The sequence below is a fragment of the Pezoporus occidentalis genome, unplaced genomic scaffold (assembly GCF_034315485.1).
Source record: "Pezoporus occidentalis ecotype Australia unplaced genomic scaffold, CSIRO_AGI_Poc_V1 ctg25, whole genome shotgun sequence".
Lineage (NCBI taxonomy): Eukaryota > Metazoa > Chordata > Aves > Psittaciformes > Psittacidae > Pezoporus > Pezoporus occidentalis.
The window spans coordinates 7,232,440-7,247,605 of record NW_026914394.1 but is presented as its reverse complement, the minus strand read 5'-3'; the positions used below and the strand labels follow the sequence as shown (position 1 = coordinate 7,247,605).

At 39.4% G+C, this 15,166-nt stretch overlaps 1 protein-coding gene across 1 annotated transcript in view; it reads right to left on the bottom strand.

The window, feature by feature from the left end:
* The window catches only part of HOOK1 (hook microtubule tethering protein 1), a 29,521-nt gene extending 14,392 nt beyond the window's left edge, over positions 1-15,129 (bottom strand). The window contains exons 1-8 of the mRNA XM_062623178.1: positions 14,969-15,129; positions 8,747-8,832; positions 7,099-7,171; positions 6,735-6,785; positions 5,001-5,133; positions 4,024-4,091; positions 2,752-2,814; positions 2,174-2,257 (exon numbers count right to left, since the gene is read on the bottom strand). Coding sequence (XP_062479162.1) covers positions 2,174-2,257; positions 2,752-2,814; positions 4,024-4,091; positions 5,001-5,133; positions 6,735-6,785; positions 7,099-7,171; positions 8,747-8,832; positions 14,969-15,019 — 609 coding nt within the window. The 5' untranslated portion in view covers positions 15,020-15,129. The remainder of the gene's footprint in view (positions 1-2,173; positions 2,258-2,751; positions 2,815-4,023; positions 4,092-5,000; positions 5,134-6,734; positions 6,786-7,098; positions 7,172-8,746; positions 8,833-14,968) is intronic.
* Positions 15,130-15,166: the final 37 nt, after the last annotated feature.

The following is a 15,166-nucleotide window of genomic DNA, read 5'->3' as shown; positions in this document are numbered from 1 at the left end:
AATATAAACTGGTGTAAAGGTACTCTCCATCTTGCTTGTGCTTAACAATAAGAAGCAGGATGGCACTGGCTAGCACATTACCACAGTACTGCCGTGCGCTCAGCAGCGGATGGTAGCGCAAGAAGCGGTTTCAGGCGCCGTAAGCTGGTAAGCACACACGCAACAAAAAAACCTAGGCAGCTTCATAGAGAGCATGCATTTTGTTTGCAACAGTCAAACAGGTTTGATATCAAAAGTGTTCACAGCTAAGCAAATGAGAATACAACACTTTGTTGGAACAGTAAGTGTATTAACAGCCATAAAATGGGGAAGGATTAAGAGGATAGAACCTTCAAAGTTTTTCTAGTGAAAGCTGCTGTGTTAATTTAACATCCTGTCAAACATAAGAGCATGTAGCATGTGTTAGTTAACTGGCATTTAAACAGGGACAATATGCTTTTTGGGTTATGTTTTCCTGAATCATAAAGAAAACCTACCTTTCTTATACTCTTGGAAAATATCAAGGAAGATTGAGACCTTACAAGTGAATTTATTAAGAATTAGTTTAAATGAGAAGCGTCAGTCAATATTACGGCTTCAAATCAATAAAATAAAAAACATATCATGGTGACATTATTAGATTAAGCATCAGATATAACCTGAAGTATGCAATATTAAGAAACAGCTTGTGATCATCATTTAAAAGTCTATCAGACAAATATATGTAAAAACCAAATTAGTAATGTCCCACTTCACTGGGTACTGGCTTTCAGGTTCACTCCTTTTTTACATACCAAATGGAACTTTACAATATACATGCACACAAAGCACCTGTGAGTAAAGGGCATACCTGAGCCTTGCTCAGCACAATACTTCCTGATCAAGGTTCAGCCACTCCTTAAACATGCACAACAATCACAAAGGAAAAAAAACAACTACTGCACAACCCAGAGCAAGTTCTTCATCTTTTCTCGGTCCCTTTCTGTTATCTTTCTTGTCTTCTTTTCTACTATTTCAACATAATAGAATTGGTGTCAAAGTCAACATAAATTATGAACAGATAGTTTAAAAACACACCACAGTCTTAAAAATCTCTGGTGCCATTAACTCATGTGTTTGTACCTTTCCTCCAAACATCTTTCATGCCTTCACCTGGCCCATGCTATGTTACAAGCAACTGGCTTTATAACTTAGCATTGAGAAATCTCAAAAGAGAGGTTTGTGGGAGACAGGAGAAAGCCTGGGACTACTCAAAGTCTAAGACTCCTAATGGAAGCAGAAAGTGTGAGTAAACTGTTATCCCAGCACCTCTAGAAGGGAAAGCTTTTGAACAGTGAAGACACTTTGAAGTTTAAAAACTGTCAACTGTGAATTCAGCTGTCAAATCAAGCCCCTTCCCCATTTAAAATAAATTTTTGCCTGCAAATACTGCTCACAAGCCATTTTAGATCTCTGCTTTCACTAGGGAGCCTTATTACTGCCTCAAGAAAAAAGGAAAAGAAATATCAGTTCAAGACTTAGGGCTAACAAATGGATTTATTTTTTTTTTTAAACAAGGGGATTGAAATGCAAGTTCCTGTTTCTTGTTATGAAGTTCTCTCTCCTTTTTCCGAAGAGTGACCTCATTAACTACTATTATCAGTATGGTTTGAAAACTCTAACAAGGGGCTGTTAGCTTCCATTCTCTTTAATTCCCAAAATATCCTCCATCTTTCAGCTCTGTATGAGAAAAAATTAGTAACTTTTAAATAAATCTCACATTTTAGTCTACCATCAACTCCCATTGAAAACAGCATCATTTTCCTATGATTAAATCTGATGACTGATTATATGAAGTGGATGTTTTGGACACAGTTCAAAAGACTAGAGGAAGCAGTGACTTAAAATTAAATAGGCAATTTTTAAAGCCACCATAACATTGCTTTGATGATACTTGCTACTAAGGGTAAACATAAAGCTAGCAGACCTAACAACCTTTGAGTTAACAGCTGACAGAGGACCTCAGCTTAGTTTCTGATTGTACTGTATATCCAGCAATTGCATTCAGGAGTACAGGATTGCTTTCCCCCCCACAAACAGCTAAGAATTCTCATATAACTAAACAAATTCAAATTCACTTTGTCCTTCAGAACTTCTGCATCTTAACAGCAGCACCACTACGTATTAAAGAAATAAGCAACTTGCTGTTTCTTACCTGTAAATCCAGCTCTTGACACCTTTGTGCCAACTCTTCTTTTTCTGCTAGTGCTTCCTGAAGATCTTCCAAAGCTTTTTTAAGCTTTTAAAAAAATAAGATAGTCAATCATTCTGCCCATATCCAAACAACTCACATTTCTAGCTTCCAATTCATCTCAACTGTGTCTACAATTGTTTAAGCAGGATTTTAGGTGCACACATTGACAAAGAATCCTGTATGTACCGTGTTAGATAACAATCTCTGTTCATTTTACCTTCATTTTAAATGACTACTACATGTCAAAAGTGAAATACTGAAACTCAGAGTAACACCCAGATTCAACACAACAACTTAGGCTAAAAGCATAACAAAACCAAATACGGGTACGTGTTGTCACAATTTCAAAATCCCTGCCTCTTATATCCATCACCCTTCATCTCAAAATAGAAATGCTGGGGCTCCTTTATGGGCAGCTACTTTTACAAACATAAAGACAACTTCATTTTAGGTGCAACACCTCTTTATTCAAAGGATGGCAAAATACCAACTTATTGTTCAGGCTTGAACTACAACAGCAACAAATATTATGCAGTTACCTGCTGTTCCATGTCACCTGATGCATCACATGTGGAAGGAGGTGTTACTTCCTTGCTCATGAGCTACAGAAAGTAAAAAGAAGGTTAAGTATCTGCAAATTCATTGCCTGCTAAGTAGCAATTGTATTTTCCACATGTCCTTGCATCCCTTGAATACATCAAAACAGACTCATAATACTAAAAAAAGCCATCTTATTGTTCGTTAAGGATGTAAACAAATTTAGATAAGATGACAGTTTCTACTCCACCCTCCTCCCCAAATTAACAAAGTTAGCAGTAACATCTTACTGGATGAATCTGTGATCTGTTGAAGTTATTGCTCCCCACTAGTCAAGTTAAAACAGAGTGAAACAGAGGATGCGGTCTCAGGCAATTCATTTATAGTTATCACAGTTTGTGTCACTTTAATTGCCATTAAGCAAACACCCGAAACATTCACATAGCTCTCTCAGATCTCCAGTACACAGATGTACACAGTATGTTCATCAGCAATTAAAAGGATTTACTTATTTGAGAATTACAGTATTATACCTAGACCTTCTTCAGAAATAAAGTTTGATTTGTCAGAATACAACAAACAAGAGGTTTATGGATTTATTTCTCCAAATAGGATACTTCAGAGTTTTAAAGATTATATAGTCAATTTAAATCTAAGTTTTAAAGCCTACTGCCAACTCCACTGTTACCTTGATGAGAGTGCAATTACACCTTACATTTTCTTCAAAGTTAGCATTTAGTTTTTGCCTCCGTCCACACTCTGCTTCACAGTCCTGAAGCTCACAGATGAGACTGACTGTAGAGCTGTGCCATGTGCACGATCACTAAGACGATCCAACCAAAGACAAGCCAAGAGTGCAAGAGGAGTACACCATGACAAGAATAGAAGAGATGCAGCTGGGAGTTTGTAAATCTGATGCTGGAACGGTCTGTGAGAAGAATGTAGCCTCACAAACAGTTACAACCAGCTTAACTAGAGCACTGAGAGAGGTGTTTCAGAACCTGACTCCAGCACAGTGGATGGTTGGTAATAAGATACATTTCTTGTATGAAACAAGAAATCTTAAGCATTTATTGTCTCTCTAAATTGCATGTTTGGGCATACAAGATTAAATCCAAGACCCCGGGGTTGGGGTCTGGAGCCTCTTAATCCTGACCCTTCCAGATAGTTAGGGAAGTACTTATGCTCTTCCCTGACCCTTGCTTGGATAAAAAATTCACAAAAATCAACAAACAGATGTTGATTGTTGTTGTAGGCTACGAATTATTACTTACCTCTTGAATGGCAGTCATGACAACATGTTGAACAGATTCTTCAAGGGTCATGATATTTTGTATGTGTTCTGTTAACAAGAATTTGTAGTGAGTCACGACAACGTTCATCATAATGGCTTAAGTAACACGACATACTGTTTGCAGAGAGATCCAGGAGAAGCTATTCTTTATGAAGCTTCTCCAAAACACGTAGTGCTCGTTTTATACAGAGCACTAGTGTTAAACAACATTATTATACAGTCATATGGTAGATAAACGTAAGGGATTATAATCTCTTAAATGAACAAATTAATACTATGCATAATACACCAAGGAGGTTTTAAGTCATCTGTATTTCCACGGGTCTTTTTCATACATTCATCCATGTATGTATGTATATAAGCTTTTCCAAAGAGCGATAAGCTTGCAACTAAGATAACAAACAAAACTTCATAGAAAAAAGTAATTGTTGGCATCTTCATTCCCAGTGCAGCCTGACAGCTGGCTTTCCAAACACCCTTAGATAAAGTCATTTCAGACTACATAAGAATCACACCCATTCTACTAGAAGATTAGTACTGAGGATTCCATACCCACTCAAGCACTGAGCATTAGCTCTGAGAAGGGGAGAGAAAACTCAACTAATTCAGTCTTGAGCCTCTGCAGACAAACAAAAGGCAATTGCTAATATAATTTTTTAATTTAATTTGATTGATTGGCATTTGAATAGCAAGTTTTAGGTCTTGGTTTATATTTTAACAAATATGAATAATTCACAGACACCTCAGACTATTTTTTTAAACCTGACCTGAGCAAAGGAGTTTTGTACAAGGAAATTTCCCCACAGATTTTAAGTTAACTCCAGTTTCAGAATAGGCACGTAACAGATTAACAATAGAGATTTTTTTAATACATGAGAAAAGCTTCTACATCTGATTCACCTTAGCAATCACCCGAAGCAGTCTGCTGTTTGTTCAACAGGTTAGGGCAGTGCATACCTTGTTTCCTTTCACAGTTGACTGCACAGCCTAAAATAAGCTGCAGAAGCCTCCCCAGTTCAGTGGGATCTGAGTTCTCAGATATTTGGTTTAAGTCTGGAATAAGCTCTTCTGAAATATGCTGACCCAAGAACTGGAGAAAATAAAAAATTAAAAAATAATAGGAAAGAAGACAGAAAGTAGACTCCCACTTCTGTACATGAAAATCTGATATCATGTAAGAAACCTAGACTCAGCCATCCAGACAAAATGGTCTATTAATAAGTTGTTACTGTAAAACTTAAGGAAGGAAAAGAGACCTTAAACATTAAGTGCGGAGAGCAACAGAAATTAGGAAATCTTAAGAGGCCTAGATAAAGCAGATGTTCTTAAATCATTTGTTATGGGGCTTCATACATGAAACACCAACTCATACAACGTGCCTCTCCTGCACCAGCAAAGGCTATTCCAAATGTCTTTCTCCATCCCTCAGTGTGGATATGTTTTAGGGAAACACATATTCAATCCCCTGTTAGCCAATGACCTTAACCATACTTGGCACCTCAGTTTTTTCTCTGAATAGGCCTAAATTTAATCTAAAGTAGACAGCATTAAAAATATATACACGCAAACCACCTAGCAATTATTTAGTGTAATGAAGTTATGCACTTTAGTATAAAATTGTTCTGGCAAAACCACATATTTTGAAAGTTAATTAACTGGGGGTTTAGCGAATTGACCACTTATACAGGGAAAAGTGACAGCAGGAAGTTAGTAAGTTTTTGGGCTAAACTTCAAATGAGAGAATCAACTTATTCTACCAGTATAATAAAAAAAAGGAATTAAAAAATGCTTCCAAATTTGGTTGTTCCATAAGCCTTCAAAAAGCTCCTCATAAGCCTAAAGAATTTCTGCTTCTGGCTTTGTGAGAGAGCCTCAGTCATAGAATCATAGAATAGAATCATAGAATAGTTAGGGTTGGAAAGGACCTTAAGATCATCCAGTTGCAACCCCTCTACCATGGGCAGGGACACCTCACACTAAACCATATCACCCAAGGCCTCGTCCAACCTGGTCTTGAACACTGCCAGGGATGGAGCAAAATCCCGGCAATACAGAAGGGCTTGGCGCTCAACATCACAACTAAACCCAAGTGAGACCAGGAAGCCATAAGATGATCTGGCAAGTTTTTCTATACCATACCCATTACATTACTGTAATCAAGCTCCACACAAAAATCAGCATTTGTTTAAAAAAACCTCAATAAATAGCACCTGTTTATGGCTACCCCATGCATCCTGCATGAGAGAACAAACTGTCATCCTTTCTGTGTCCAGAAGGATTTGTAACTTCTCTCTCGGCTTCCAAGTGAGTGCCGTAAAACCTAGATTAGGCTTGCTGAATCTGTTCTGTTGTGTAAAAAAGGATTAAAACTTCATTAGACAAGAGCAAATATGAATCCATGCACAAAAGCCAACAGGATTCTGCAGCTCAGTCCTTGTGACATTTACCTGGGCAATGACAGAGACATGGTTTCCAGATTACACTCCAAGAACCTTATCTAAAATACACCTGCACGAGTTAATGTTATTATCACTCACACCTCCCACTTAACCACTTAATTCTCATTTACTTCCTGCCAAGAAAGTCCTTCAAATAAATTAGTTTGCCAAGAAAACAAATAAGCTAGGTGAAGAGGACAATAATCATGTTTAATAATTAGAACAACAGAAAAAAAAGCTGTTTTTTCCATACCTCATGATAGTAGTCCATAATTCCTTGCAGTATCTTCTTCAGATTACTGGCCTAATTGTTGTACATAAAAGATAAGGTTACAGGCTTTCACTAAAATTCTTTAAATAATAATTTAGAACAACATGTTCACATAACAGCTCTATGATATGAATCTATAATGAGAGGGGAAGAGAAATAATGCAGAAGAAAATCCCCATGAAACAATGCTGGAAGGCACTTAAAACTATCAACAGACAATTCAATTTCATTTAAAATAACCTTAAAAAGTCTGAGCTTAATTTTGTGGGTTTTGGACTGCTCAATACTCTCAGGACAGACAACATATCCAACCCCACAAACTTCCACTAATTTCAATTTTGAATACCTTTATTCTCCAGTTGTCACCAACATCATCTTTAATGCGATTTAGCCAAGATGCATCAAACCAAGCGACATCTCTGAAATGAAATGATTAAATGTCAATAAGCACATTTATATAAATAAGGTATCAGATTCCCAGCATTAAATCATTGGCTGTTTGACTATAGTGTCTAACGAGGCATGAATTCCTCAAGACTGCAAATTATACTTATGTCAGAAGTAATTTCCATCCTGCTGGCTGCATTAAGACGCCACATTCCAGGGCAAGAAGAATTCCTGTACATGCTTGAGCTAGCTACAGCTAGGAACACAAGGCCTTTGTCACGTTGAATTTTTATACCAGACAAAGTGATCATAATGATGCAAACATCCTCTTTTGACTAGTGCTGATGTTATGCTTGATACCTATTCTCATACATTTCCATTTTCCAATATTTGCCACAGTTTGTCAAAGGTGTTTATTAGGAAACAAACTGGTTTAAGCTACTGGCATTCAATCTTTTTGTATGTCACTGGTTCCCTTGGGCAGAATTATATTCACTTTGCCAGCATAAACAAGGATGAGTTGCTGAGGGAAGTGTTAACACACACTGAGCTGCAGCACGATACAATCACAGTATATTTAACAATATCTCTTCACACCATATTGTTTGTTCACTGGTCTCAAAGCACCTATGTATTACACCCAATTATTATTATCCCCACTAGCATCAACCAATGTGGTTGTAAAGAAGTATGCCCAAAACCTGCAGCAGCCTCATACCACACACATTGCTCAGTGAATCTTCACTAAGTAATCCTAAATCAATTTTTGCTATTCCCAGGAAAAGGGTGAGCTCTGTCTTTACTCAGCATGCTTAAAACCTTTTCAAGCAGACAGGGTGGGGTTTATGGGTTTGGGGGTGACTTTTATGTATTATTTTGGCTTGAGGTTTTTTAGGGGGATGGTGGTGATTAAGTAATTTCTTAGTAATTAAAAATACAATTTGAACAGGAGATAGTAATTCAGACTTCTGCTTTATATCTGAGCCAACAACAATAAAGCTGCAGCAATGACTTGTAGCATGATACTTGTGTTACAGCTCTCTGAAGGAAATATAACTGTCACACCTAGTATGTCACTCAACCCAGTACCCTTTGTCATCACACCAATACAACAGGAATTATTTTGATTAGCAAACTGTTAATTATTTAATACTAAAATTGCCATTGACGTGTCACAATTTGTTTTTTCCAAACAGTTATATAAATCTTAGAACTTGCAACTAAATCAACTGAGCAATCCCAAAGGAAGAGAACACAAAGACATCACTTGAACTTTTAGTTCCTCATAAAGTGGAACATATTGCCTGAAGTATGGATATCCATGGAAAGAGGGTTGATAGAAAAAGTGAGAAAGGTCCTATCATTCCTGCCCAATTACCCTTAAGTATGAATTTAATACTGCAGTATCAGAATGAAGAAGGCGATGAGGAGATAGTCTATCACATTCAACTACTATACCATCCCCAAAACAACAATACAAAGGTATACTTTATCTTCTCCTGTAAACTGTCCCCCCCCCCCCCCAAGGTTCTGCCTACTTAAAAACTGGGCATGGCAAACACAGAACCCTCAAGAAATTAAATACCTTTCCTCCAGTATCAACTTACATTTGGTGAAGTACCTGCGCCATGGCAACCCCGTTAGTCAAGTCCTGAACATCTCTGCAAGGTGCAGCAGTGTTGAATGTCTGCAACTAAGACAGGGAAAAACATTGCATTTCTTACTCAGGAGACAGAACAGGAAATCAGTTACCATTTTCATCTTTAAGGCACAAGCATTTAGCAAGATGTTTCTCCACCTGAAACAGCCAAAACGCTTTTTGAACTGTACAGTTTTTAAGCCATCCCAATCACCTCAGTTCTTCTGAATAGTAACTTACAAAGTTAGTACAGCCACACTCCACTTTTTCACTGGTCCTTTTATTGTAAATCAAATTATGGAATACTAACTTGGGAAACTAAAGTCATGTTTATCCATCTTTCAAATCATATTACACTGCTTAGTTCTGGACATATAACTACCTAAACATAAAACAGGATCACAACAAGGGGTGAAAGTTGAGTGGGGGGAAACTATTCAGTCTTTTATTCCAAACATTTAGTAACAGAAGTCATGTCAACAGCAGAGACCCCCAAAATTATCTGGGGAGTTAAGAATGGAAGGGGGAAAATCGTACAAAAGTAGTGAAAAAAAAAAACCCCAACAGTTGTCTGCTGTGCACTTTAAGGATATGAAGACAGCGGGAAAAGACTGAACCACTTCAAGTTCTGCAAGCTGGCAAGATATTTCCCTGCAATGCAGGATTCCAAAATACCCTAAACATGTTCCTATTTAAATATGCAACTTTAAAATACTGCTATAAACCCAAGAAACTTCACTATAGCCTGAAGATATGCATCTTCTCCCAGTTATATTTTACTTATATATTTTTCCTGGTATTTCCACCACCACTTTGTTATTTTCTAAGCATCACAGTACCTAGTGTTTGAACACAGGGCTGGATGCAGTTTCATCCAACCTACATATATCTGTCTAAAGATTAAGCAACAAAGCCCCAGTTTTCCTTCTTCTCCTCCATTACAAAATCAGATTATACATGAAAGCATTTTATAGTAAGTTGTCTGATCTATTCTATATGAATTGTTGAATGCAATCTTTGTATTCTAACTGGTGCTTCCAGGCACAAGTACAACTGAAGACCCTTTGTAGCAGGACTGGTACAAACAAGATACAACTCCCATCTTAAAGAACAAAATCTAACAGCACAAGTGTTCTGCAGCACAAATGCCAGGAATACTTTCAACATGTCTATGTCCTTACACAGTACTGCAACAACCACCCAGCAGACAGCTCTATACACATGAGCCCCATCATCAACCTGATGTATAATACTAGCTTATCACACATCCATGGGCAGCTCTTCTGCTGCTCTGCTCATTTCTGCCTTCAATTTGGACTGCTTCATGTATAAAGCCTTACAACACTGAGGTAACCCAGGTCCTCAGATCAATCCATAGACTGTAAAAAGTGAGTCCAAACTCTCAAAACACTTCATTAGGCTCCAGAAATTTGTGTCTTGGAGAACCCCTGGAGCACAGACACTACATTCCTGTTTAACAGTCCCCAATGAAGTTTTCTTCCATGAACGTGGCTGAGGCACTTTTTGCAGTCACAAACTCAGCATCCATACAGTCTGCAGGATATCCCCTCTTGTGAGAGCTTGTCACCTATTAGCTCTGCCTCATCTCTCCCATCTCTGCATCATTGTGCACATGGTAAACAGACTCTTCTTGCCCCTTCCAGGAGCTCAAGTCTGTATCAACCTCTCCTCCCTATCCATCCCCATCTCCTCCCACTGCCTTCCCAGGACCAACAGTCCTCATCTATACAGACAGATCTCACATGGAAGCTCTTCCATATCTCCGACGAGCACAGACATTTTTTCCTTAGTTTGCTGTTTTCCCCACATTTAAGATATGTAGGATGCAATTACCTCAGGTTAAACATGTTTCTCCATTTGGGATATTGTATCTTTTTCTAAAGCTATCCCTAAGGTATATTGGGGATAGCTTTAAAAAGCTATTTTGCCAGAATTACCTATTATAATTAGCTATTACAATTGCAGTATTTTATTCCCTCCAAAACTCAATCAGCTTGGAACTAACTATTTCACGTAAGAAAGCTGTTTCCACACACATCAGCCAGTTCATCACACAGTTACTCAGGGAAGTAAGAGTTCATCAGCAGTTCTTTTAAGCTCAGCCTTCCTTACCATGATGAATAAAACAAACAAGAGAAACTTTGCTGTTAACAATACTAAAAGATGTTTATGAGGAATAGAATGGAAGCAAGAATAGATCCTTACAATCTCTGTCTGCTGTGAAAACCAACTTCTTAAAGTTACTATGTTTCCTATGTCATAAATTACCTGTCCACTTGTGAAAGGGCTTTCCCAAGCATCCTGTGAAACATAAGGTTCCTCAGAGGTCACCAGTGAACAGCCTTGTCAGGGGTGTTGGGGAAATCATAGAATGGCTTGGGTTGGAGCTACTTACGCGAGCATAGTGGAAAAGCACAGTGTCCAGGAGTAAGAATTTGAGGCAGTTGGTGTCCCATCTATGCTTATAAAAGTGACCACAGACTCTGAATATTTGTTTGCTTGCTTCAAAAAGAGTCTAATAAATCCAATATGAGAAAATTATGCAAAGCAAGGGGGTTTTTGCAATTTGTTTTTAAATTTAAAAAGCATTTTATAAATCCTGTATTACAGCAGGTGAGAAGTCCGTAATCCCTGTTAGGTTACATAAAAGACTAAGTAGAACAACACAGATTGAAGCAGCTGTGATTGACAGCACTGGTTTCTAATACTATAGCAACCTTAATGCCAACACAAGAACAGGCATGCAAGCTTACAAGTCAAGACTGAGCACAGAGTTTCATGGCACCAAGATTATGAAGCTGCCATTTGGAAATACCTCCTTGGAAACCAAAGAAACTGCTAAGCACAGGTACTACCATTTCACCCAAGCCTGTCAGAGCAGGTAAACAAGGCCTTACAAAGCCCTGTGACACTGCTTTATGTATGCCAGTATCTCCCAGAATAGAAACAGCTAATTAAGCAAAAAGCAGGGCTGAGAATCTTAGTTTCTCTGTATATTTAGAAGTTACTTAAGCACCTAGAAATAATATGAGAGTAGACACATTAATTATGGGTTCTCCAAACCCTGTGCCAGCCCAACCATTTCCTCAAGACAGGTTTCTACTGTACTTGCAAAACTAATGAACACAGTAGGCACGGGGAGGAGGCTGGCAGAAGCAGTCACAGACTTCACAACTGTAGCAGTACTCTTTTTTTCCCCCCAAACTTGATTAGTTTTACTAAATATAGCTTCAAGGACATACTGCTACTCACACTGAAAACCATTTCATGAATCTAGCTTAAATACAGCCTGCCACTTGCTGCTACAAGAGAAGCAAGTATTTTTCTCTCAGACACAGCTGTCATGCTTCCAATAATCATCTGAAAATTCAAGTTTGTAGATGTAGCACTTAATGCCTTTTCTCTGGGTCTGCTGAAGGCTCTACCACCAAAGAGCTGTAGATGAAACAAAGAGTGCTACCCAGCAGAAATCAACCTCTTGGGAAGGTATGCCCTCAATTTCATCCAGACAATGTAGAGCTAAGGTTCTCCATTTTATACCCAGACTATACAAACTAGGGATAGAAGTTTTATAGAGTCAGTCAAAGAGATTTTAAAGTAACAATGAACATTCCCATTCTTAATGCCAGAACATTAATAAAACAACTCAGCCACTGGACAGATTTAACATCACCAATGCTTCCAGTGCGAAAGAACAGTACATCTATTGTGGAAGCTTTCTGCTTAAGATGTGACCACATATTTCTAGTTTGGAGACAAAGACAGAAGCAGCCTCAGAGCAGCCCAGTACCAAAAGACATTCAACCAACTTTTTCTCTGCTACAGTAAACACCTATGTAATGGCACATAAATACAGAATATTCTACTGCACCACTAGGCCTACTGCTGCTTTTACTCCTTCACTCCTACCCAGAGGCAGAAAATACTCAGGTTTACTTCACATATCCTAACTGAAGTTTGTCTTTCTGACTTAGAAAATTGTTTCTGGAACACACTTGTAAGTTCAGACTTAATAGATACTACTTACATCGATTTTCCTTGGAATCTCATGTACATTTCCCCTATAATTTAACTTAACTCCATTAAGTTTTTTCCTGTAATATCCTCAGACTTTAATGACATCTGTGTTGCAGAACCAATAAATAACAGTTTTATCTGAATTTTCTCTTTCCTCTCTGGACAAAGTATGTTTTCTAATATGGAGTTTGCCAAAATTAAATACATAAACAAACCACAAGATCTTTCAGCAGAACACAGAAAATCATGAGCATCTCTTCACTATACTAAAACAGTAGATATATTAAGAAAGCTTTAGAATCACAGTTACAGAACCCACTTCTCTTCTGAAATATAGCACTTCCTTCCTGCCTCCCCAGACCTTTTATTTCCCCTATTATTCAAACTGAAATTCAAGCAGAAAGGATGTTTGAAACAATCTTAGTGTTAACAAACAGTTTCTAAGTTGTAAACTAGGTCCAAGAAATAGGGTGTTAGATCTAAAAACATGCATCTGCAAATGCATCTGCTGAGTGTTTTACAGAAAACCTGAGCACACAGAGTTGAATGTTCATTTCCACTACTGCCACTACACAGAACTCTTACAGTTTAAGGCTAAAGTTCCATTACAATTCCTTTCATGATCTATAATGTCATTTCAGCTATGCACTGTGAGGATACAGAAAATGAGAATTTGGCTTATAATCTTTTAAATACGAATTGTAAAACTTACAGAAAGTTCAGCAGTGCTCATGGGATTCTAAGCAAGAGTTCAGGAATGCACTGATTTATTTTGCAATTGAATCATGACAGAGCTATTCTTACCTGACTACTGAGAGGAAAATACAAAGTTACAGAGCCAAAAAAAAGACAAACCAAAGTACGCATAGACTAAATGACAGAAGATATCCAGAGAGGTAAGCATAAGACAAAGCCTGAGTCAGCAAAACAGATCACTAAAAGGAAAACAGAGGAAGGGAAATAAAGAAGGGGATTGTTTTTCATTGATTTAGTACTGACGTCAACTTGTTACAACTTCTGTACTGTCACGTAGAAAGTAAAAGGAGCTCCTGTTCTAGTAGCTGTTGCTATCACTTCCACCAATTTCATTCAAAGATGTCCACAATGCTTCTAAAACACTCCCTTCTCCAGTTTACAATTCACACAGGCAAAACACCTGCTATTTCTAAAGGTGACACCTGCTATTTCACATCAGGTAAATGTGGCTTTCCCTGCCAGGGTTTCTTCCAGAAGTTCTAGTTAGTGCAGCTCACTCCCAACCAAAGGTATTGCACCTTCAGGACCAAAACTGCAAACTAGGAAGCAGAAGAAACTCACCTAGTGGAAGGTGTCTCTACCCGTGGCAGGGGGATTGGAGATAGACCACTTTCAAGGTCCCTTCCAACCTAAACCATCCCATGACTCTAGGATTCTAAATACAGTTGGACTTTACGATCTTGAAGGTGCCGGCAAAGGGTGCCCAGAGAAGCTAGGGCTGCCCCATCCCTGGCAGTGTTCAAGGCCAGGCTGGACAGGGCTTGGAGCAAGCTGCTATAGTGCAAGGTGTCCCTATCTGTGGCAGGGGGGTGGAACTAAGTGAACCCAAACCATTCCGTGATTCTATTATGTTAAAGGTCTTACCACGTACATAAGTCTATGAGACTAAATACAAGCTTCCTGCACAGGAAACACCGCACATTTAGGTGTGCTACGCCTGCCTAATAAATGCTTTAACCAACTGAAAGCTGGTATGAGATGTTCTGAGGTTTCTGGTCCTGTCAACTCTATTCAAATTAATTAGACATATTTACTATTATTAATTACTGAGCAGCTTCCACACCGAAGCCACAGCTGGAGAACCACCACTTGGTATTCAAACGACCACATCTACACTTCAAGGAAACGCCTGACCGGTTGCGAACACCCTCGGTTCACACTTAGGCCCCATCCCAACAACCAGGCCCGGTTCCTGTGCCCAAACCGCCGCTGGCTGCTGCCCGCTCGTACCGGGCAGGAGCCCCACTGAGGAGCTGCCCCCCACCCGGCAGGCCCCATCCATCCTCCCCGGCAACAGCCCCGGGCTCTCCGCCACGACACGCCGCTCCCGCGCGATCCCCCCCGCCGCTCCCGGAGGCCCCCTCGGGGCAGCGAGGCGGCGGCACCGGCCACTCACCCAGAGGATGAGGCTGTCACAGAGCCGGAGCTCCGCCGGCTTCGCCTCCATGGCGCCCGCGTCTCCTCCGGGCGGCTGCCTCAGCACCCGCGGCACCGAGCGCGCTTACGCGGACCGCCACGCGCGGCCGACGTGACGTGGCTCCAGGGGCACGCACCGCCGCGCGCGCGGGGATAGGGGGTGTTGTCAGACCAATTG